This window comes from Otolemur garnettii, unplaced genomic scaffold (assembly GCF_000181295.1).
Source record: "Otolemur garnettii isolate 467f Iridium unplaced genomic scaffold, OtoGar3 scaffold00030, whole genome shotgun sequence".
NCBI lineage: Eukaryota > Metazoa > Chordata > Mammalia > Primates > Galagidae > Otolemur > Otolemur garnettii.
In genome coordinates, this window is record NW_003852425.1 from 14,999,959 (window position 1) to 15,022,847 (window position 22,889).

The following is a 22,889-nucleotide window of genomic DNA, read 5'->3' on the forward strand; positions in this document are numbered from 1 at the left end:
TGGGTGGATAGACCTGGCTCAGGAGGTGGGTGGGTGGGTGGGTGGATAGACCTGGCTCAGGAGGTGGGTGGGTGGATGGGTGGATAGACCTGGCTCAGGAGGCAGGAGTCACACACCTCGGTCCTCAGGGAGAGGCCATCATGGCACACTGAAGGTGGCATGGGGAAAGGATCCCGTACAGTGGCTCTGTGCCAGTTTCTCCGTATTTTAATAGCCAGGGCCTACAGTTACTATACCAGTTGGTTTTGGCCCCATGGTATTAATAAATCCACATACCTTAGTAAAATCATAACTGAATGAATTTGCTCTCAGGTCCTAATTACACTACAGTAAAGGAGAAAGGTAAGAATAATTTATTTTAAGCCCTCCTGCTAGAGGTACAATTTTGCCACCTAGTAACACTGATTTTATAAGAACATGCTTTCCTTCACTATGAACTTAGAGCAATGAAATACACCTGAGCCTCAGGACTGTCCAGTCTGAGCAGTGGGTTCCGTGAGAACAAGCTCCCCCACGACACTTATCAGTCCCTGCAGGCAGCCCCTCTCACTGCACTGTCTTGCAGGTGGCTGGAGGCGATGGACAAGGCGGCCCATCCCGTCCACCAGGTAAGACCCCCCTGGTGTGCATCTGTGTTCATCTTGCACTTCTTCTCTAGAGAGAAGGGAACAGGCTAACTGCCCTGCAGTCCACCCCGGGCCTCTCAGATGTGTCCTGAATGCTGGGAAGAGGATCCTGAGCTCACAGAGTTTTCCGCTGGGTCCCACAGGGGAGCTTGTACTCCTGCTGTTTTTGTTTCCAAGGGTTTGCATGACATCCCTCCCAGCGAGACCCAGCAGGCAGGCACCAACTGGGGTGGAGTTGCTGTTTCCCACAGTGCAGTCGGTGGTTCCCCCGATGATAAACCATTGCTGCTGTTTTCTTTTTTACTCACCAATATACTCAGGTATATCTTGGGATGTTGCTATTTATTAGCTGAGCAGCTTATTTAAAAATGTGTGTTATATTCAGAAACACAGTGCTTCGTGTTCACGTCCTTGTCTGTGCACAGATTAGTCAGTCTTTACTATTCCTGTCCATTCATTATGCCTAGCTTTGGGGAAATATAGTTTTAATTTAGTTTTTACCTACAAACTTATAGGTAACTTCAAAACATCAACAGGTGAGCCATCGCTCCAGCTGTGTGGGAATCTGATACTTCTCTTTATGAGCTTGTGGTATAACCTGCCAGGGGGTAAATTGCTTTAATACCCAACTGTTCCATCTCTGTGCTCTCTATATGATTTCTAATGAGGCTAGATGTTCTTTAAATATGTTCATTTCCTCGCAAAATGGCACACAAGGAAAAGTCACTATCAATTATTTTCTCTACATATTTTGGCTCTTGTACATTTGGGGAAGATCAGATTTCTTGCACTGAAATGTCCTTTCTGGACAGTCACAAGCATCCTTGTGTGACAAACAGCAGGACTTGGGTTTCCTTTTACCTGGAACACGCTCATCCGTCTCCCCAATGCATCGCCCTAATGAGCCTCCACATTCTGGAGAGCTATCTGTTCTGCTAATGCTCTCAGAGTGTCTGCAGGACAGTGAAAAAGTGAGCACCCACACTCGCAGCAGGCTCCCACTTCACAGCAGAGAATACAGCAAGCTCGGTTCTGAAATCTTTGCCCTGCCTTGTTAAAACTAAAGAGCAAAAATGAAACCAAACAAAGCAAAGCAAGTGTCCAGCGCAGGCAGGACATTCTGATAGTGAGATAAAGACAGTGCCCCCAGCCTCGTGTCACAGTTCCTACAAAAAGCCCGTCTCCTGGCCCTACATGGGAGGAAGGCTGCCCTCTGGGGTGAAGGACCTGGATTCACTTTTGACCTTTCACATCCCTGATGAGACCCCAGGACCTGAGCTGGCCTGAGGCATTTAACTTGTGCTTTTGCACAAACAAGAGCTCCAGATAAAGAAAAGCATGAACCGTTAGGAGCTGCTGTCGGTCACAGCGGAACAATTTTCCCAGAAATGGGTCGGGGAACGATCCCAGTGGTGAGTGAAATGGTGGATCCAGCCCAGAACTTCCGGACGGGACACTAAAAGCAGCCCTTGCCAAGGGGGCTGTTGCGTTTCCTTCCATTCATGATCCTTTATTCTTTGGCGATATGCCTTCCGTCTCCTCAGAATAGAATAGAAGCCAAAGAGGAAGGATGTCTATGGAAATCAAAAGGGAAGAGAGAAGTTTGGGTTTTCTGGCTGATTATTTAAGTATTCAGATTACCTTAGCAACAGAACCATTTAGGGCAGTGGCTTCCTTGAAGTCAGAGAGACTTGGTGCTCATGTCCTGGCTCTGGGGTTGAAGACCTTGACCCAGGAGAGACACAAAGACTCTGCCTTTCCTTACAATTGCAGAACCATGTCTGGGAGGACGTCACTCTGCACAACAGCAACCTCCCGCCCCTGGCTATCAAGAACCCAGAGTGTCTGGGTCTTCTGCACCAGCTGGACAGAAGCACGGACTCGTGGGTCCAGCACTATTGCATCCTGAAGGATGGCTGCTTGTACTTCTATGCTAGCATCCGCTCCACCTACGCCTCAGGTATGGACTCAGATTCCACTTGAAATACTAGTACTTATAATAGTGGCATTAAAGACATCTTAGCTTTGCTGAGCTCATACTAGGCCCGGTGCTGGTGTTTTACCTAAATTTCTCTCATCCGTCCTCCAGAGATGAAGCACGATTCCTGCTCCCATTTTACAGATTAGAACACTGGCTGCAAAGCCAGCACAATTTGGTAGGATCCTATGTAGTGCTAAAGCTGAGATCTAAACACAGCCAGGCTAACTCCAGAGCGTGTACCCTTGGTCTACACAGCCAGGCTAACTCCAGAGCATGTACCCTTGGACTACACAGCCAGGCTAACTCCAGAGCGTGTACCCTTGGTCTACACAGCCAGGCTATCTCCAGAGCGTGTACCTTGGGCTGTCTGGAAAAGCAAAGAGTAAATCCCTTCATTCTTCCGGTCATTGATGATATTCAGGGTCAATACCAATAGTTTCTTTTGTAGCAACTCCACCCTTTTCTCATAGCATCTTAGCCCATTTGTATTGCTATAAAGGAATACCTGAGGCTGGGTGATTTATGAAGAAAGGAGGTTATTTGGCCCATGGCTCTGCAGGCTTTATAAAAAGTACTGTGTCAGCGTCTGTTTCTGCAGCGGCCACTGCTGCTTCCTCTCACGGCAGAAGGAGAAGGGGAACCTGCACGCAGAATCACAGGTGGGAAGGGATGAGCGAGAGTGGAGAGGGGCAGGCTCTGTAAACTACCAGCTCTCAGGGGAGCAAATGAAGTGAGGGACCCACTGCAGGACCCAAATGCCTCCCCTTCGGCCCCCCTCCAACTTGGGGACCAAATTCCAAGGTGTAATTTGGATCCCTCCACAGTATCCCTAACTTGGACAAGTGAGTAACAAGAAGTTTAACTGTTTTCCATGGGCAAGTTGCTTAATTTCCTAAAATTTAGTTTCCTCATTTATAAAATACAAATAACAGTACCTATTTCAAAGGACTGTTGTGAAGACCAAGGGAGTCGTTGCAATTGTTACAGTGACTTAGCTGTCCACATAAAGCTCTGAGCACAAAAATCTCTCTCATATATATTATTTCATTATGTATTTTATCATGTAATTATCATATATACTCTTGATGTGTTTATCATACAGACTTATTATATATAATACTTAAAATCTACTGTATAAAATGGTTATGTAAACAATATAATTTAATAAAATTATAATTAGATCTGATTTCCACAAAATAGGTTACCCTTCTCATAATTTTTGACAAAATAATTAGTCTTTTATTTGCTGTTGAATTCTTTTGCATATGAATAATCCTGAAATAATGAGCATCTTAGAATCTCTTTTCCTTAGCTTTAATGCTTATGTGTAGGTACGTAAACTTGCCAACTGAGAAGGTGACCGTTTCAACCTTGGACGTTTTCAAAAGGCACGAAAGAGGCATCACACCATGGTCCATCTGTCATCACGCAGGATAACAATGCGACAACTCTCCACCACCCTCTGACTTTAAAACATTCAACTATGAGGAGACAGACAGTATCTCTAGGACCTTACAAAACAGGCAGTTCTTATTCAACCCCAAATCTGTGGCTTTAAACAGCTGACACAGGATGGGAATTAAGGGCAACAGAACAATTAAGTCTCCAAGGTCGTCATTGACTTGTACTTTGATTGTACAATATCACTGTAAAAATCTGAGCTACTTAAATTACCAAATCAATTAAGCTAAGTTTTCTTCCATAAAAAGAAAAAAATGTTTAGGATTAAATGTGGAGATTGTTCCAAATTTAAATGTTAGCCAAGTGCCTTTATACCCCTGGGGCCCAGAGAATGCTACTGATTGCAAGAGTTTAAAAATAGTGATGATTGCCACTAGGTGGCTTTTCTTACTTCAAAGGATTAGAGGCCCTCCTTGGTGGAAAGGTCCTAGATAGAGAGCTGCAACTGCCCTATTTTTTTTTTTTTTTTTAAGAGACAAAGTCTAAGGTAGAGTGCAGTGGCGTCATCAGAGCACACAGCAACCTCAAACTCCTGGGCTCAGGCGATTCTCCTGCCTCAGCCTCCTGAGTAGCTGGGACTACAGAAGCATGCCACAACTTCCAGCTATTTTTGTCTGTTTTTTGTAGAGATGGGATCTTGTTCTTGCTCAGGCTGGCCTTAAGCTACTGGCCCCAAGCAATCTTCCTGCCTCAGCCTCCAAGAGTGTTAGGATTACAGGCCAAAACTTCTCTATTAAATAGCCTAAAAATAATAATAGCAAAAGTAGCAGTTATTATCTATCATTTAGGGAGTAAAGATCTTGTACTTAGGCACTCTGCTAAATGCTTTCACTTGCTGTTTTCACTTAAATCCTATAATCCTATAAAATAAGCCATTATACCACCTATAGGTTTAGAAACTGATGCTTAGCAAGGTTAAATAATTTGCCCAAATTATCCTTATTAGTAAATGGTGAAGACAGAATTTGAACCCAGATAGTCAAGTTATAGCAACAAAAAGAAAAAAACCAATGAGTAGGAAAAAATGGAAGTCTTGTTTATACTGCTCTTATCATCATATCCTTCTTTCTAAGACCTTTCATGGCTCTTGGTTGTCTCCAAAGCACTCTGGGGCCTCATATTCTGCTCTACAAGTCCTTTTATGGCTTTATTTTCTACTCCTTGCATCCAACACTCCACCCAAACAAGGCCGCATTCCATTTCCTTAGCACACTCCAACTTCTGGACATTTTTCTGACCCTATGCCTTTGTTTATGCAGGTTCCTTCCCCTGAAACACCCTCTACCTACTGACCACTCGATGAAAATTGCCCAGATTCTACCTATCCTTCAACTGTCTATTCAAATGCTGTCCATGTATACTACGAAGTAATCCCAGATGGTCCCAGATAAACAAACTCTCCTTTTTCTGAGCTTATCTATCTTGTGACACTTATCATCATAATTGTATATTATCTCTTGATTGACCATCTTATCTCTTGTGAGGGATCCCAGGCCTAGAAATGACTCTATATTATGCACACTTAATGAACAAATGGCTAAATATTCAAATGTCCTTAACTGGTGATTGTTCCCATAGAGTATGAGTAGTTTGTCATCTCTTCATTTAATAGGGAAGATAGGTTAGATGTTTGAAAATCCAATTCAAAGACAGAAGCAGAACTCAGCCCGCTACCACACCCAGCTTTTCTGCTGTATCACGCTCTCTCCAACTATAAACAGTTATCTAATTTCTGGATATGTCATCAGAGCTCTAAGAACAGATCTGCCTTACCATTGTGGCTACCAGCACCTGCACACACTACCCGAGGGCCTAGGGATTCAGCCCACCCTACCAGCTCCGCAGGCCTGAGAGCAGGTCCCACCTACCCTTCCCTATTGTCACCAACACATACCATCCTGGGGACTGAGGAATAGCTTACCCCACCTGCCACCAACACCAGTGCATACCATCTGCAGTCTTGAAAAAGGCTCATCCCCATTCCCCCTGATGGCACCTGTGTACACCACTCAGGGGCCTGAGGATTGACTCACCAAGTGTCCCCATCCCCAGCAAAGCCTCACCACATCCTCCACTAATGACCTCAACCTTAATTCACTCACAGAACCACTGATATTAACTACACCTGAAGAAATTATTTGGAGGTTACAACTACATGCACCCAAGAGCCCAAGTATCCCCGCTTAACACTATAGATAGATCTACAGGAAAAGTTTCCCTATGAAAACCAATCCATAAAACTGGAAGAAGTGGGTGGAAGGTTGGGTGCAATCTAGACTATTGGCCAAGTCCTCAAGGAATTTTTCAATTTCAAGACATGTCTTTTGAAATAACTCAGTCATAACATTTTTTTAAAAGAATTTAAAAGGTTGAAGAAAACCTATGGGACATATAAAGTGAACATGTTCTTAATTTTATAAGTTCCATAAGAAGAAGAAATAGGCAAAGTTACATAAAACCTTTTTAATGAAATAACAGCTGAAAACTTTTCACATCTCATGACAGATACAGACACTCTGATATAGGAAGCTTGGTTTTCCCCAAGAAAATCTTGTTCAATCTAACAAGGTTCTCTCTAAAGCACATAAATTATCATAAAATTTTCAAAGTAAGAAACAAAGAGCAAATTCCACAATCAACAAGAGAAAGGCATCAAGTCACATATAAGGGAACTTTCATCAGGCTAAAAGCACAGAAGATTTCACAGAATAAACATTACAGGCCAGGTGACAGTAAGATATGCAAAATGCTAAAAGAAATTTTTAAAAAGAAACCCTGGCAACCAAGAATACTATACCCAACAAAGCTATCCTTCAAAATTTTAAAAGAAATAAAATCTTTCATGTAAAAGCAAAAATGGAGGGATTTCATTCCCACTGGCCCATCACTACATGGAATGTTTAAGGAAATCCTACATAAGTGAAAAAACAGTACGTACCTTCATGGAAATACATGAAATCATAAAATTCACAAGCAGGAAGAAATAAAAGGTTATAACTTTAAAGAACCACCAAATCATAACAAGAAAGAGGAAGAATAAAGATGAAGAAATGAAAAAGAATACATGAAACAAAAACAGTCAACAAAACGACAGAGTTTCTCATGTACCAACAACACACTTGAATATAAATAATTTAAATTCCACAATTAAAGAAACAAACTAGCTGGCTGGATTTTTAAAAAGAGGATACTCAACTATATTATGCCTTCAAGAAATTCACTTCACCTGTAAAGATACACAGATTGAAAGTAATGGAAATGCATGTTTTGGCCCCAGATGGTGGCCATGGATGAGCCTGTGGGTCTTCAGGGAGCTTGTAAATGCACAGTGACCCTGCTGTTGGGGGTAGTAAGGTCATTGCTAGTGGCTTATACTTTGGCTACAGTTGCAACAGCCAGGAGCAGCACCTGTGACATGTGTAGCTGCTCCACTGCTATGGGTGGCAGGGTCATTGTCAGTGGCTCATGTTACAGCCCTGGCAGCAGTGGTGGCTACAGGCAGGGCTGCCAGTGGTGCCCCAAGGATGTGGAGCCTTGGGGACTGTTTGTCTCAGGGCAGTATGCAGTCTGGGCTTCCAACATGGTACTGTGCTTTAGCTGCTTGGGACTCAAGGACTGTGTGGGACCCACATGCACTCCCTGGTTGTAGCAGAGCCATAGTGCCAACTCCAGGTCAGTCTTAGGACTAACATGAGGAATTGAAAGTCAAGGGGTCCCACAAGACTAGGATCACAGGAGTATGCAGTGGGAATGTAGGTCACTGGGGGTCTCTCCCTCACCTTCTCCCCACATTGGGGGTCCTCTCCAGGCTCCCAGCCAATCTGGCAGAACAGGTGGCCCCACCTCCTCTCCCTCCTTGCCTCAGGTGTTCCCTGTCACTTCTCTGTTGAACTCCAGTGTCTCTCTTAGAAGATGTCCTGGGAGTATTATCATCTACTGGCTATGTGGCTCTTTGTGGAGAAGGCAAGCACCAGATGGTCAGCTGTGCTAAAGCCCCTCCCTCAATCTCTTCTTTAAATTCCTTTATTGAAAATACACTAATTTGTGATTAATAAAAATATTGAACCCCAAACCATCCATTCCTTTCCAGCTTTACTTCTGGAATAATCTTGTCTCCCCAAGTCTATATCCTTCCTAGCCCAAACCTTCTCCAGTATGGATTAAAACAGCGGCTCTCATTACCCACAGGTACTGTATAAAAGGGTCATGGCATTAGGATGGTTGAGAACCACTGGATTAAAAGAACATTTTCCTTAACTGAACTGAAATTCCAATAGAAAATTTATATCTAGGCCATGTCCTAAAATAGGAGGCTGTGATTTTGTTTTTACATGCTTCTACTCTTCCTTGAATAAAAAATACCACTTTCCATGAGGATGTACCTTGGTCCAGAAGGTGAACTTTATCACCCCCCACACACTGTGATTGCTGCTGCCCACCTCGGGCCCCCCAGGGGCCAGCTGCCCACCCTTCTGCAGGGCTAAGGAGGCTGTTTAGGAATTCTTCTCAAGTCCTTTGCCATTCTTTTGATTTAAACATTAAATGGAGGGTTATATGCTTATTCTAAGAGTTCTACTCACCCCTCTATACATGTTAGCATGAATCCTGACCAGTAAACCAGCATAATGAAATTCATAGTAGGATGGACACATATCCAAATCTCCTGCGGGAAATTCTCAAAATAAATATGCCCTCTCCATCCTTCCACTAAGAACCACGTCTAGGTGAGAATATTTTCAGGCAGGGCCTAGATCATCCTGCCAGTGCATTAGAGGGGGAGAGGGCATGCCCCAGTGCTTCCTCTGTGTCAAGGACCAGGATGAGAACCTTAGCGTTTATTACCTGGGTCTAATCTAGCCGCACGTCCGCTGTTCTTGCCCAATGATAGGTGAGAAACTAAGGCTTAGAGAAGTTAATTAAAATGCTCACTCAGCAGTTAAATGGTTAGTGACAGAATATGAACAAATGATATCTAAATCTTATGCCCAAACTCTTAGCCACAGCACTGTGTGTGGTGCTCTCTGGCAGAAATGAGTCTACTTAGAGCAGCACTCAGTGCAGAATGCTGTGTGTCTGGCGTCAGCACAGGGACCGTTACTGGGCCCACCCGGTGTCTGCACAGGGACTGCGACTGGGCCCACCCGGTGTCTGCACAGGGACCAGGACAGGGCCTACCCTGTGTCTGCACAGGGACCACGACTGGGCCCACCCTGTCTGGCTGGTTACTGTCAGAACCGCAGGAGTCGTGAGGGCAGCAGGGGAATTTGTAGAGAATGGCTGAACACGGGCCACACCAGGAACACTATAAGTCCTAAAATACTCAGTTCAACTTCATTATTTTATATGCATAAAATATGAATCGTTATGGTATTTACCATGATTATGTAGGATTTGGATACTCATTTCCAATCTTCTAGGCAATGCTTAGGAAATGACCTCTCTGTTGGTCTGACCTCTAATTCCCCTTTAACAGTGCCGAATCTCAGCTTCCCTTTCTTGTCGCCCACCCTGGTCTGGTCCCTTGTTCTCCTGTCCTATGAAGGTGATAACCTTGAAGTCAGCCTTGACTATCACTTATACCAGTGTTTACCAGACTGCAGGTTTTGACTCCATTAGTGAATCACACCCTGTGTGTAGCAGGCTGTGACCACTATTTGTATAACAGCAGAGAATTTAATTATTTAATGGGAAATATCATGATAGGTCACAGTGTTTCACAGAAATTTTGGTTTAATAACATGAAGCTGTGTAGAAGTCTGTTCACACTTACTATACCTTTTGGATCACAGCCAAAAATGTTGAAAAAATACTGACACATAAAACACTCATTATCTGCATATGCGTTTGTTTGAACGGTTAGTCTGATGCTCGGAGTCTTAGAAGCACAGTGGCTGAGGCTGCGGTAGGTGTGTCAGGGTTGCATTAACCCCACAGTGTGCCCAACGCTAGTTGCTCTGTTCTTGTGACCCAGGCTTCTGAGGTCACCACTTCACAGGGAGCTGGTCCCTGGACTGCTGGTCTCAGTGGCTTCACTGCTTTATTGCTATTTATTTTGTTTTAATCTATTCTTTATCCTCTTCGTAAGAGATCTGGGAGACCTTGGATGATACTTCTTATTTCTGAACATATCTGCAATATTGTTGGCATGACTTATTTCTTGCAATGGTCAGCTGAGATGCTGAGAGAATATCAGGGCAACAAAGAGGAGTTAGAGAAAAGATAAAAGTGATATGAGGGGGAGGAGCAGGGTCTGAGAAGCAGCACAGCCCTGATTGCCCTTAACTACCACATCAGACACCAACCCCACGTCTCACTCTCAGGTAGATAAATCAACTTCTGAGTGTGACGTGCAAGTTGGAGAAATAGGCTTCTCAGCTCCCTGAAGGCTTCCTGGGTGTCAAGAAGACTGTGCTCTCCTTGGCTAGGGTGACCAGACATCCGCTTTTGGAGAGACAGTCCTGCTTTTCAACAATTTGTCCTGCATCCTGCAGCTTTCTAAAAAAGTCCCGATTTTTGGAAAGAATGCAAGAACGGGTGGGAGAACAGGAAGGGAATACTCGGTTTTCGGCTGCCATGTGGCTATTTTGCTGGAATATGAGTTTTATATTATTTTTGTTAATTTTATAATGTTAAACTGTAATAATAACAAATAATTGCTGAGAAGTGACTATTGAGAAATGCTTATCAAAGTTTGCATTGTTGTCAAGCCTGGCCCTGCCCTGTCCCCCATCCCACCCTGCCCGGCCCCCTGGCCTTGTTGTCCCGCCTTACTGATGTTAAAATCTGATCACCCTATCCTTGGCACCCTAACAGTGCATATTCCTGGCCCACCCGCACCTGCTGGTATTAAGACACCAGGCGCGAGGATTCCAGAAGCGCCTTTGTCAAGTGCATCTGCCCAGGCCTCAAGCCCTTTGTCACTCACCACACTCAAGGATTTTCTTTCCCTTTTATCTTTCCCCAGCAAAAGCTGGAAGTAACAAATTGTGACTATTGACTATTTTTCTTGAATAAATCACATCAAGGTCTCCGTGCACTTCTCAGAAAGATATATTTTCTATTACTGCAACAAACAGAACACATAATGCTTGCCCAGGTCTCCAGAGAAATCTCAGTCCAAATACTGTGCTGGCTTGCTAATTACTGGTGCTGCCTCCTAACAGACAGAGACCAGCCCGGGGAGGTCACCTCCAGTGAGGTAATGCAGTTATAATTGAATGTCATTACTGCCAATCATCTCTACCCTAGAACTGGTTAGGAAAAAGGATCAGAAAGCCTTCCTGTTTCTAGCAGACACTTTTGGACAAACATTCTATTCATTTGCAAAAGCTATAGGGCTGGGAGAGCATTCATGTGTGCTCAGCCACATAAGAGAAGGAATCTCAACGCAGACAGAAACCACAGACATATATGTGCTGTGTGGTACTGTTTGGAGTAGAGCATTAAAATAGCAAAACAAGCCAGATGCAGGGCTCCCAGCCCCTAGGGAGGCTGGAGGATCACTGGACCCCAAGAGTTTGAGATCAGCCTGGGCTACGTGGGAAGACCCTGTCTGTAAAAATAGAGAGGAACGATAACTCACTAATTTTTGTACAAAGCAAAATGACCCTGTGACACATCTTTCCTTCCCCATATTCCTGAAACAGCATCTACTTCTAGCATAGGCCTAAGGAAGCAGTAACACCTCTGCAATAACTTGCACAGGAAGGATCAAAACAAGATTGTTTATAACAGCCAAAAAATTGGAGAAAATGTAAATGTCCATCAACTAATGAATAGATAAATAAAATGTGGTGTAACCATTCCCATAGAAAGAAGCAGTGAAGGACTGACGTTGATGCATTGCCGAAGGACCTTGAAAACATCACCCTAAGTATCTTAGTCTGTTTGAGTTGCTGTAGAGAATGCCCAAGGCTGGGCAGTTTATAAAGAAAGCAGTTTATTCACCTCCTGGCTCTGAAGGCTATACCAGAAGCATGGTGTGGGGGATCGGCTTCTGGAGGGGTTCTAGGGAGCTTTTAGTCCTGGTGGGAGGTGAGGGAGAGAACAGAAGGAATCCTGAAAGCCGAGGAAGGTGCCACTTCTCCTCAGAAGCCAGAGTGAGCGCCCACTCACGCCCTGGAGAGGTGCACCTGGGATTTATCCCCATGAGGGTTTTATCCCCATGACCCAAACCCCTCTCACCAGGCCCCACCTCCATCCAACACTGGGGACCAATCCAACATGAGAGCTGGGGGGGAGGGCGCACAAACCCCTCCCAACATAGCACTAAGTGAAAGAAGCCAGTCACAAAAGACCATGTAGCATCTGGTTCCATTATATTAAACGTCTCAGGATAAGACACCTGGAGAGCTGGAAGGCAGGTGGGATTCCCTGGGGCTCCATCGGGGCAGCAGATGCTGAGTGGCCACCACCGGGCATGCGATTTCTTTTTGAGATAAAGATGTTCTAAAATTAGATTACATGATGGTTACGGTTTATCCGTAAGTAAACTAAACTCATGGAGTTGTATACTCTTAAATGGATGAATTTTATGATACATTAATTGTGTCTCAGTAAAGCTATTGGGGGATGCGTAAAGGTGTAGCTCAAAGAAAGGAGGTACCACGTTACTGGGACCCAGTAAAGGAGACAAACATGTCCGTTCCTGAAAGGAAGGCTTTCTCAGAAGTTAAAAAAAGTGAAAAGAAATTTAATATGGCATCTAATCCCTGATAAAATGAGCAATTTTTTTCTAATTAAGTCCCAAATTTACTCATTCTGCTTTAAAAAAAGAATTGTGTCTTTCTCCCAATGTACATTGGTAGTGAGTGTAACTGAAAGGATAACAGAAGTCAGGTGTAGTGAAGGGGCCAACTCTTCCCTGCACAGTCCCTAGTTAACACACATTAGCATAGAATAGGTGCCAGGCACGGTGGAAAAAATCCAAGTGGTATTTTCATACTTTGTTTGTAAGTGCAGTGCACTAACGTGGCTCTTGGGAGGAGGTAAAGGATGAGGAGAGGCCTGAGCAAGAGCAAGAGGGCTTTATACACCTGATCACCACCGTTACTCACACTGCCCAGAGTCTCTGCAAGAGATTCAGGCTGCCTCGGAGCTCAAGACACCATAAAACATGGACAAAAGTTTCAATTTTCCAGAACCTTCTCCTAGATCGAGATCTTCCTCTTGGCCCCCAAAAAATGGAAGCAAAATTCAGGCCAGGCAAATACAACCATTCTATGGGATTCAAAGGACTGCAAGGGGGAAGTTATCTTTAAAAACCAGTCATTTACTTTCCTTGCTAGCCAAAGTTGGCTCAGCTCACCCTACGGGTTACTGGCTTAGACGTGCTTTGCTTATGCACAAAGGAGGTGAGAATGTATCAGGTGCAGACCCTGCTGGGAAACTTTCTCTTTATTTGGGAAAGATGCTGTAATGGTTCTTCCCAAGCAAATACGACTTAATTCTCCCCTTAATGTGATATCACAGGTGTCACTCTGTGATACTGAAAATTTTATTTCGAAATGTGAGCTTCAGGTAAAGAAGCTAGTCTGGGCACACGTAACCCAAAGCTAAATTCTGAACATGTGGCAAGAAAATTACAAAAATGGAAACCAGGAAATCTAAATGCCATTACAAGTCTTGCCGCTGGCTAATTATTAGTGTGTGACCTGAAATTGCATATTCTTTCGTAGTCTCGATTTCTTCATCTGTCAAATGAGACAGCTGGGCCGAGGTTCCTTCAGACACAAAATTTTCTCAGAACTCTTTCACACCTCGTTTCTCCTCTTACCCTCTCTGTCCTCATTCATTTCTTATTTCACTGTCTGCAGGTGGCCTCTATCTGCAAGGGTACAGGGTGAGTGAACAGACCCTTAGCGCCAAACAATCAGTAATTGAACTCAAACCTCCATCTGAAGAGTTCAGGACTTTCTATTTCTGTGCAGAAAATAAAACAGAAAACCAGCGGTGAGTCAAGGTCTTTGTTTCTCCTTTCCATAAGTCCCGACAAGGCCCTCTTAGCAAACCCTCATCATGGTGTTCCAGCTCCAACTCCACATTTCAGTTCAGTCCCTCCCTTTCCTTCCAGTCTCCATAGTAAATATTCTCCTGGATATTTTTCAATGCATCCTCAGATGACTCTCAGTATTAGATGACTCTAACACTCACAGAAGTATTTTTTTTTCACATGGAAAATAGTCCACAATTTTTCCCAAGGCAATGGCTGACTCGGGCTTCAACAGGAAGGTGACCATCACCAAAATCTGTAAATACTATCATTTATTAATTCGCAGAACAGCTGTTTTGCCTCATTTCACATAACTCTTATTGATATATCCATCGGTCGGTTGTTTGGTTTGGGTATAAGGCGTACAAGGACACAGGCTTATTTAATCCATGAGGTGTTGGTACACAGCGTCACAGGCACAAAGGGCACTTAGCTGACAAGGATCCTGAGAAAGATGGGCAGTAACGGGGAGAAAACTGCGAGGCAGAGGAAGCATTCTCCACTCACCAGAGCATCCCCCTCCATCCCGCAAGTCTTTCCCTGACCCAACTGCAATCCCAAGACACCCAGTGCCCTCCATCCTCTGACCCCACCCTCTGCGGCTTCATGACCACCCCGCCTCATCCAGCCTTTTCTCCAACTATCTGGGGGAAAGGATCTAATAGAGAAATTCACAACTGTTTATTAAACCTCTTGACATGGTAAAATTCCCACAGACATCTGTAAGAACAGGATAGACTATCGCAACTCAAAGAGATAAAACTCCAACAGTGGAATTTTAGGGTTCTCCATCAAGCAACCATTTGGGGAAGGGAGAGGGGACCTCCCTGTTGCCTAAGCCTCACCTGTGCCACTCACTCTTAAGGGTGAGCTAGACGGGCAGATAATGAGTGTGGAGCCGCTGGATGCTTGGCGTGGACCGTCCTCACTGGGCTTGTGCTGTGCCACCTGGACAGCAGATTAAGATGGAGCCCTTGAAACGTGAGGTCCTGCTGGCATGTCCGAGAAAGGCCAATGAAGAGGTGTTGAGGGGGAGGTCGAATAGTTGGGTCTCACTGCCAAATTCACAAGGGGATTTCATCAACGAGAAACAATACTAAGTCAGTACAGAAATATTTCAAAGAATAAAAGCAGAATGTCACATGTGGATGGAACTCTGGTTCCACAAGACACCTGACTCCCTCTGCAGTAATTTAGGAAATTATACAAATCACATCCGTCTCAGAGAGTCACAGAGCACGGTGTCCTATGAGTGTTTACAAGACACCCCACTGGAGAGAATCCTGATTAGCTGTTTTTGATTGTTGCAGGTTTTTTAAAACACCTACTAATTTCCCTTAGAATAAATGTCACATGAACAGATTTTATAAAATCTCATTCAAGAAAATCAAAGGAAGGGATAAGAGAGGAGAGTTAACTGGAGTTTCCTGTGGTTTCCAGAATTTAATGAAGCAATACTTTGGCCTTGTGGACATATTTGTTTACTGTGTGTTCGATCAGTTCAACTGCAGAGTTAAACAGAAATAATAAAATACTCATCACGATCTGTAAAACTCCATTGCTCCATTAATCACCAGTTCCAAGCAATGCCCCCTCTTCAGATGCTATGATTCACGTTCCTTACTCAGCGGACCTCATTGGTACCCCTGCATCTACCACATTTGGTATTTTGTGTTTTTATTTAGTCCAAAATCTAAGCAGCCTGGTTTATCCTCTTGATTGGAGACTAAATAACTAAGAGAAACAATTAGAAAATAGATAAAAGGATTTCGTAACATTTCACCTCCCGGCATTCAGCAATCTTTTGTGCTATTTTTTTCTGCAGCTGGATTACAGCTCTGAAAGCCTCTATCAAGAAATGGCTGCCCCTGCATCAGGCTATTCACGACTTCATGAATCGACCTTTAGAGGAAACCAAAATGTGAAAGAAACCCTATTTCTTAACACAAAGGATCCATAAAATTACCACCAACCTCTGTTGTAGAAAGAAACAAAATGTTTACCATCACATCGCTTTTCAAATGGATGTTCCTGTGATATATGGAAACTTTGTGATAAAAGCATAATTTTGTTCTTGAGCCAAAGCACTCATATCTAATGTGACACTCAGTGTACGACCTATATCAACACCATTACTACCCTCCTTTTTTCCCTTCAGGCTGCATATGTTAGCATTAAAATATTATATGCCCTGTACTCCTGTCTTTTGAAAGCATACATACAATAAAAGTTACTATATTGTGTTTTATCTTTTATATTCTTTATTCTTTGCTAAATGTTTTCTGTCGTGCTTAGGTGATAGCCTTCCTAAAAAGCTTTCAGACTATGGTGCAGGAAGATGCTATGTAGAAAAATTAAGATTTTTGAAATAAAGTAGCTTAAATAGGGAGTACATTATTCAGCAAAACAAGGGGGTCCTCCCTCTTAAGTCATTTTAAGTTCAACTAAACCAAGTGCATCCCAGAACTTCTGTGATGAAAAAAAGAATAGGAATAATTGCTAAAAAATAAAATAAAGAATTTGGCTGACTTTAGAGAAGAAAACTAAAAAGCATAGGTCTAACCTACTAATTAAATTTCTGTCACAGTGAAAACAAAATCAAGAATGCTTTGCTCTTGGTCTTGAGAGTAGAATTCAGAGAAATTCAAAAGCAATTATATGCACTGGCTTCATTCCTCAGTGGGACAATGCCTGTGTGTATCCACGATGCTGAGATGGAGCTGGAAGTCCCGTCCCTCCTCAGTGGAACACAGATCACAGACTACAGTTCAGCTGTGAGACTGCCGCACTCTGAGCCACTCACACACTCAGACACACGTGCACACTTGTGCACACTCACCCACACACACTTACAGGCACACTCATACACATACACACTCGCACTCGCACACTCACACTCGCACACACACACACAGGAACTTGTCTTTTCCTAACATAGCAGCTTTTTCTCATTGCTACAGCTAAGAGCTCACAGGCCCTTACAGCTCAGTCTCTGCTGATGAGGCTCAGGACAGTGATCGCCTGTCAAAGATCACCTAAGTTGTAAACCGCAGAAATGAAACTGAATCCAGGTCTCCACCCACGGTTCCCACACTCATCCTGCACCCTCAGACGGTGCCCAAAGCAGCAGGTATAGTTTCACAGAGGTAATGAAACCACCTGCTGTCCAGAGTTGCAAATATTTCTAGTCTTTAGCTAAGAACTGAGACATCAATTCCAGAGATAATTCTTGTTTATATTTCCACAATCTCATGGAAGGGTTTCATGTTAATTCATATCATTTCTTTCTCCAGAGGACCTTAAAAGTGAAAAAGATACAGACATTTATCATTTTTTCTATATTCTTTATCTCTGTCCTGCCCCAAAGAACAAAATTCTCAAAAAGTGGCTGAAGTAGACCAAGGCAGCTTGTGAGCGCGTGGCTGTGCCACTCGGTGCATACTAACAGAGCCTGCCTGGGTGAACTCCTGCCAGAGAGATGCGCTGCACACACTGACCCACTTAATGCCATAATCTGAAAAGACTCGATTGGCAGTAACAGGGCAGTAACTCCCTTCTGTAAGTGGTCCCCTTGTCACCTCTACAATTGCCATGACAATAAAGAGGTCTTCAGCAGGGCCATCAGCAGGGCCTGGGCCCCCACCGTGCACTCTGTCCTCCTGGGGCCCAGGAGGGCATACACAGCCGTGCTGTCCCCAGGCAGCCAGCTGCTGACCACGGCCACCTGTAACCCTGCCACAGAACTGTCCCCTCAGGGAGAAAAGCAAAAGCAACACCACCAGTAAAATGTGAATACAAGTTTCTCTGAATCATGCGTTTATGTAAGTCATTTGAAAATGAAAATCATCAACATTCAAAGTTGAGAGTCACTCCCCAGAAACTACTACTGCTATTTCTAGAAGGTTCTAGAGATGATGGACATTACACAGAAGTGTTGGTGGGTGAGCGTTCTTATGTGGGGAGGTTCTTAGCCTTTATATGATTCTCAGAGACCCCAAAAGAACATTGCTCTAAGATCAAGAGCATTTCCCGAGATTCATAAGGTTTCCATCTCCAATAGATACACAGTCGGGAAGCAAAGTGCAAGCCCAGACTTCTTCACAGGCGTAGGCAACATCTGATGGCACATTTTAGGGTTACCTTGTGGGTAAATCCAGGGGGCTCAAAGGTCAGTTAGCCAAGTAGTATAATCTACAGTGGGCATACGTGGTGGCTGTAGCCTGCTTATGACCATTAAGGAAAGTCAGGAAAAGTTGTTTTAATCATGTACTCTGCAGCCAAAGGGGCTGAGTTCAGTGTTAGCTCTGCCACTTTCAGCAGTCTGGACAGATCACTTTAATACTCTGCTTTAGTTTCCTGTTCCGTAAATGGGGGTAATTACTGTACCTGCCTCCTGTGTTTACGGGAATTAAATGAACAGTGTATGAGAACTCTGGGAGTGTGGAGTCCCACCGAGCTCTCTATACAGTTACTGTTATCTTTAGTGAGAATCTATACCTTGTATACTGGCCTCACATTTCTGTTGCGTCTGGGAAGGAATACATCTCATCTCCATCTCACCACCTGCAGAGGGAGGGGATGGAGGAAAGATACATCAGGGTTTTTATCTTAGGAGGATCTAACAGGGAGGGCCAAGTTCAGGCTTTCTGGATCAACAAACTAGCTTATAGCTGTCAAAACTCTGCTAGCCCAACTCCTTGGTAAACTTGGAAGATTTTCCTTCAGTCTTCTGAGAAGCCCTATCCTGAGCCGGGAATGTTCCCGGAAGGTTCCTACAGGTCTAACCCACTATGTCTTGTTCCGCCTCATCTGTTGACTTAACATGCACACAGTAAGGAGAATTCCTGGACTACACTGTACTTGGGTTTCCCAATAGAATTTTATTCAGTGAAGATAAATTAATAAATACCAAAGAACAGAATGATTTGTTCCCATATGAAGGGAACAGTAAAGGCAGTCAGTCAATTTTCTTATTTGTCTCACCCGCTCAGCCTGAGAAAATTTTCTCAATGATCTCAAATCACCTCCAGAGCTTCTTACTGGGGTTAGGAATGATCTTCCCCCACCTCAACTTTTTTTTTAATGTATACAAATGTATTCATTAAAATTATTATGATCATTGATTGGAAAAATTAAAAAGATGCTCTAGGTTTTTCTTTTTTTCACATCCACAACGATGTGTCTTGTGCCCTGGAGACAAGTGCCTCCAACTTTAGGGACCACCAGCGTCCCTTGCAGCCGTGACAAGAGGCTCTTCTGGAGCAGAGCGCACTGACTCCAGCTGCCCAGCAACCTCTGGGGACACACAGATCCCTGTAACTCTGCACTGTCACCCGATTTTCCTTTCTACACTCTCCCACCACCTTTTCCCAGCCTTCTGCCTGATGTTTCCATTCCTTTACCAAGAAGTCTCCAGACCTTGCTGGTGAAGGCAAATGACTTTGAAAGCTGGACAAGTTCACCTAATGTCCCATAGTATGGAAAGAGGCTCAATCAATGCCTGAAAGGGGGAACTCAGCAGAGCCTGGGGCCAGGCCAGTGGGACCCAGTCCCCGCGGCTAGGCACCTGAGTTGCAGCCTGGCCAAAGCCGTTAACTCGGGGCTCCCACCCATAGCAGCAGCCCACGGGCGTCCCGCTGCCTCTAACAGCCAACTTGTGTCCCACTTCCCCAGGGCTTGCAGGGTAACCCACACGGCTGAAGGGAGTTGGCCCAGCAACCACCTCAGCGTTTGAGAAAACGATTACGACTTTCTCACAGAGGTCTGGCCAACATAGGAGAACCATGCTTTCCCTGAGACCTCCTCCATGCGACATGTCTATACTCTAGTACCAGCTCAGGAGGACAAAGGAGGGGTAAGGGGGAGGGGGAGGATGCCTGGCAGAAAGAGGGGGGCATGAGGCAGGATCTCACCTACTGTGCACATTGTGAGGGTGTAACTGTGCCCCTGGAAATGAGAACAACATAATTTAAAAATTGGTACCCTCAGAATAATTTGAAATAAATAAATAAATAAAACTAAAGCCGTATGTTAGAAAGTAACCATCTGTTCTAACAATAAACTAATATCTTATATACACCTTATTTACACATGCATATTTTGAATTAGTTAATATCCTTTCCATTGTTTCCAAAGGGTCACTTTAGAATGAAATCTATACATACTTGGGAAAAGGTTTTACATTTTAGTTACTCTTCACAAATGAGTGCCTGGGATGCACAAACAAGGTTTTGAATATACTCATTTTAAACAGACGCGTGGGTTACCTTATCAATCTTTCAAGTCAGGCTGGGAAGGATCTCATCATTCAGTGGTCATCTAGGAAAGGCAGAAATAATCGAATTGCAGTTACCAATATGATCACAGATGAAATTTGAATCTGCTGATTTTGAGTTTAGAATCTAAGTAGTATTAAGACTTTAAGGGTTACAAATTACAGAAAGCTTCTGGAAAGAATGTAAGAATATAAGCATAAATTTATTAAATTATGAAGAAATGGTGGTATACTTCAGGACCGGGCTGATCAGGGATTGGAGCATGAGAAGAGATACGAAGTATCTTCTCGGCTTTAAGACTCTTCATGCACCTGCCTCGTTATTCTCTCCCTGCAGGTTGAACTTGACAGAGAGTCAGCACATGAGCTGTGAGCCTTAAATCCCAGTGACAGTCACACCCTCTTATCAGCTTCCACACATAAAGAAACATCACTTTAACCTGAATATTCATAAAATCTGCAGCCAGTAGAGAGGGTAGCAAAGCCTTTGTAGCAATCACATCTGGGAGCGACAGGTTAGGGTCAGCTATTCTGTGTGTCCCCAGTAACAGCAAAGGCCCATCCAGCAACCTTTATTGGAGAACCCATCTCAAAAAGGGAGTTGCCCCATTACTATAGCAGATAAACAGGAGTCTTCATGGTTCCAAGGTACCTGCTCCAGCACAGATGTAAATGCTGTCCCTCCACTCTTTCCAAATGTCTGAAAGTTGAGTCCCTTGCCTTGGACGTTAGGACCCAGAATGACCCCTGGGCAGCTGCTGCTCAAGCTGACCTGCTACCATCTCCATCAAAGAGTCCTGAACAATTAAAGTGACCATATATTCATCTTCTGAATCAGAACATTTTAAGAAGCCACTGTTAATAATTATACTAGGACAGCAGATGTAAGTGATCCTGTCCCAGGCAAAAAGGACATATTAATAATGCACAAACTGGTCTTCTCCGCTCCCCCGTCCACATGGAGGAACACAATTCTAGCTGACAGCTTCAAGTCTGCACGTTCTTAGGTCCAGGTCCCTATGAGAGAATAATTTCTCTCTTTCAATCCCAATTTCAATAAATTGCGAAACCAATTACTTGTGACTAAAGCAGTGGGGTCACATTGTAAGAAAATTGATTCAGGGAGCCCTGCAGCCCTGACTCCGTGCTTGTGGGTGGCGTCGGGGAGAGTAAGAGTTGCATTACCAAAGACAGAGTCTCTAAGAAGCCACTGTTAGAGTTTCATCCTACTGACAGAGGTTTAATGCTGTCAGGGAGACGTAGAAGCTAAAGATTTCCCATCAAAACAATTATACGATTTAATGAGTTTTCTTGCCACTATTCTTTGCATGTTTGCAGAAGACATGAGTTGCCTGTGTCAGAGACAAAAGACTTGATTAGTCATGGCAAAAGCAGTCACTGCCTATCCTTGCCAAGCTGTAGCCTCAATACTGATTCCACCTATGCCACTAATTGGCATTATCACCTGCATTTTCATATATTCAGTCTCCTTACCGTCATTTTCTGTGCTAATAGACCCAATGCCAAATAGATTACAAACCCAGTTTACCTAAGTAACAGTTCCTTTTTCCTTTTATATTGTTGGGGATTCATTGAGGGTACAAAGAACCAGGTTACACTGCTTGCAAGTCACAGTTCTTAGGAAACTACTGCTTTTACTGGGATGCTCAGTAGCCCACCATTATATATAATATTCCCACAATTGTAACAGATTCAAACCAACCCAAGAGTGTAAATATAAAAATATTAATGCAGTGTAGTTTGAGACTGTGAAGAAAGTATACTTATCTGTAGTTAGAATTATAAGTAGAAAACAAGAGAAGCTGGACATTGTTCAAATAACACTGGATTCAAAACCTGACCTTTCACAGAGTGCCGGAGCCACTACTGAGCTGATTCAGTAGCAAAGCAATGAAGTATTACCTTGTGGGTGTGAGTTTGAAAATGAAACCCTCTTGGGTAAATGCCATCAAACTGCACCAAATCTTTTATTTTGCAAAAATCGCCCTCTCCGACTGTCAACTAACTATGTGTATTTGTCCTTTACGCTTCACCAGCTTCTCAACTTGTGGATTTAAATAAAGTGTCTTACTCGGTGAATCTGTTCAACTGTAGTCACTGTCATTATGACTTTATTTTTAAATGGCTCATGGTGTGTGTTTCCGTGCTGCACAATAAGTTAGGATTCTGTCCTCAGGAATTTTACTCTATTCTTTGCAGCAACACAGGTGATGTGGCCCCACAGCTTTGCTGTACTTTCCCTGGGCATCTTATTCTAACTACTCGCACCTTCTCTGGAGTGCTGAGTGCATGTGAAAACCAGTGCTAATTAGACCATATAGTTACACGCAGCTCTAGTTTTATCAGTGTTACTATATTTACTGTGGATTATTTAATTGTAGGTATCCACATACAACATACTGATGATACTGTCTTCAAGGCTTTTTATTTTTCTCCTTACTCTCATGAAAACATCTTTCTGGGTTTTTGTGAGGGATTTACATGTGTGTACATGTTTAGCATCCTTTTAAAAAGAAGTCTCTCTTAGGAATTTCC

The 22,889-nt window shown here is 43.6% G+C and overlaps 1 protein-coding gene across 1 annotated transcript in view; it reads left to right on the top strand.

Annotated features, from left to right (window-relative positions):
* Positions 1–15,931, top strand: part of LOC111725036 — a 111,122-nt gene extending 95,191 nt beyond the window's left edge. Inside the window, exons 8-10 of the mRNA XM_023512728.1 lie at positions 566–608; positions 2,400–2,586; positions 15,885–15,931. Of these exons, the coding sequence (XP_023368496.1) occupies positions 566–608; positions 2,400–2,586; positions 15,885–15,901 (247 nt within the window). The 3' untranslated portion in view covers positions 15,902–15,931. The remainder of the gene's footprint in view (positions 1–565; positions 609–2,399; positions 2,587–15,884) is intronic.
* The last annotated feature ends 6,958 nt before the right edge of the window (positions 15,932–22,889 follow it).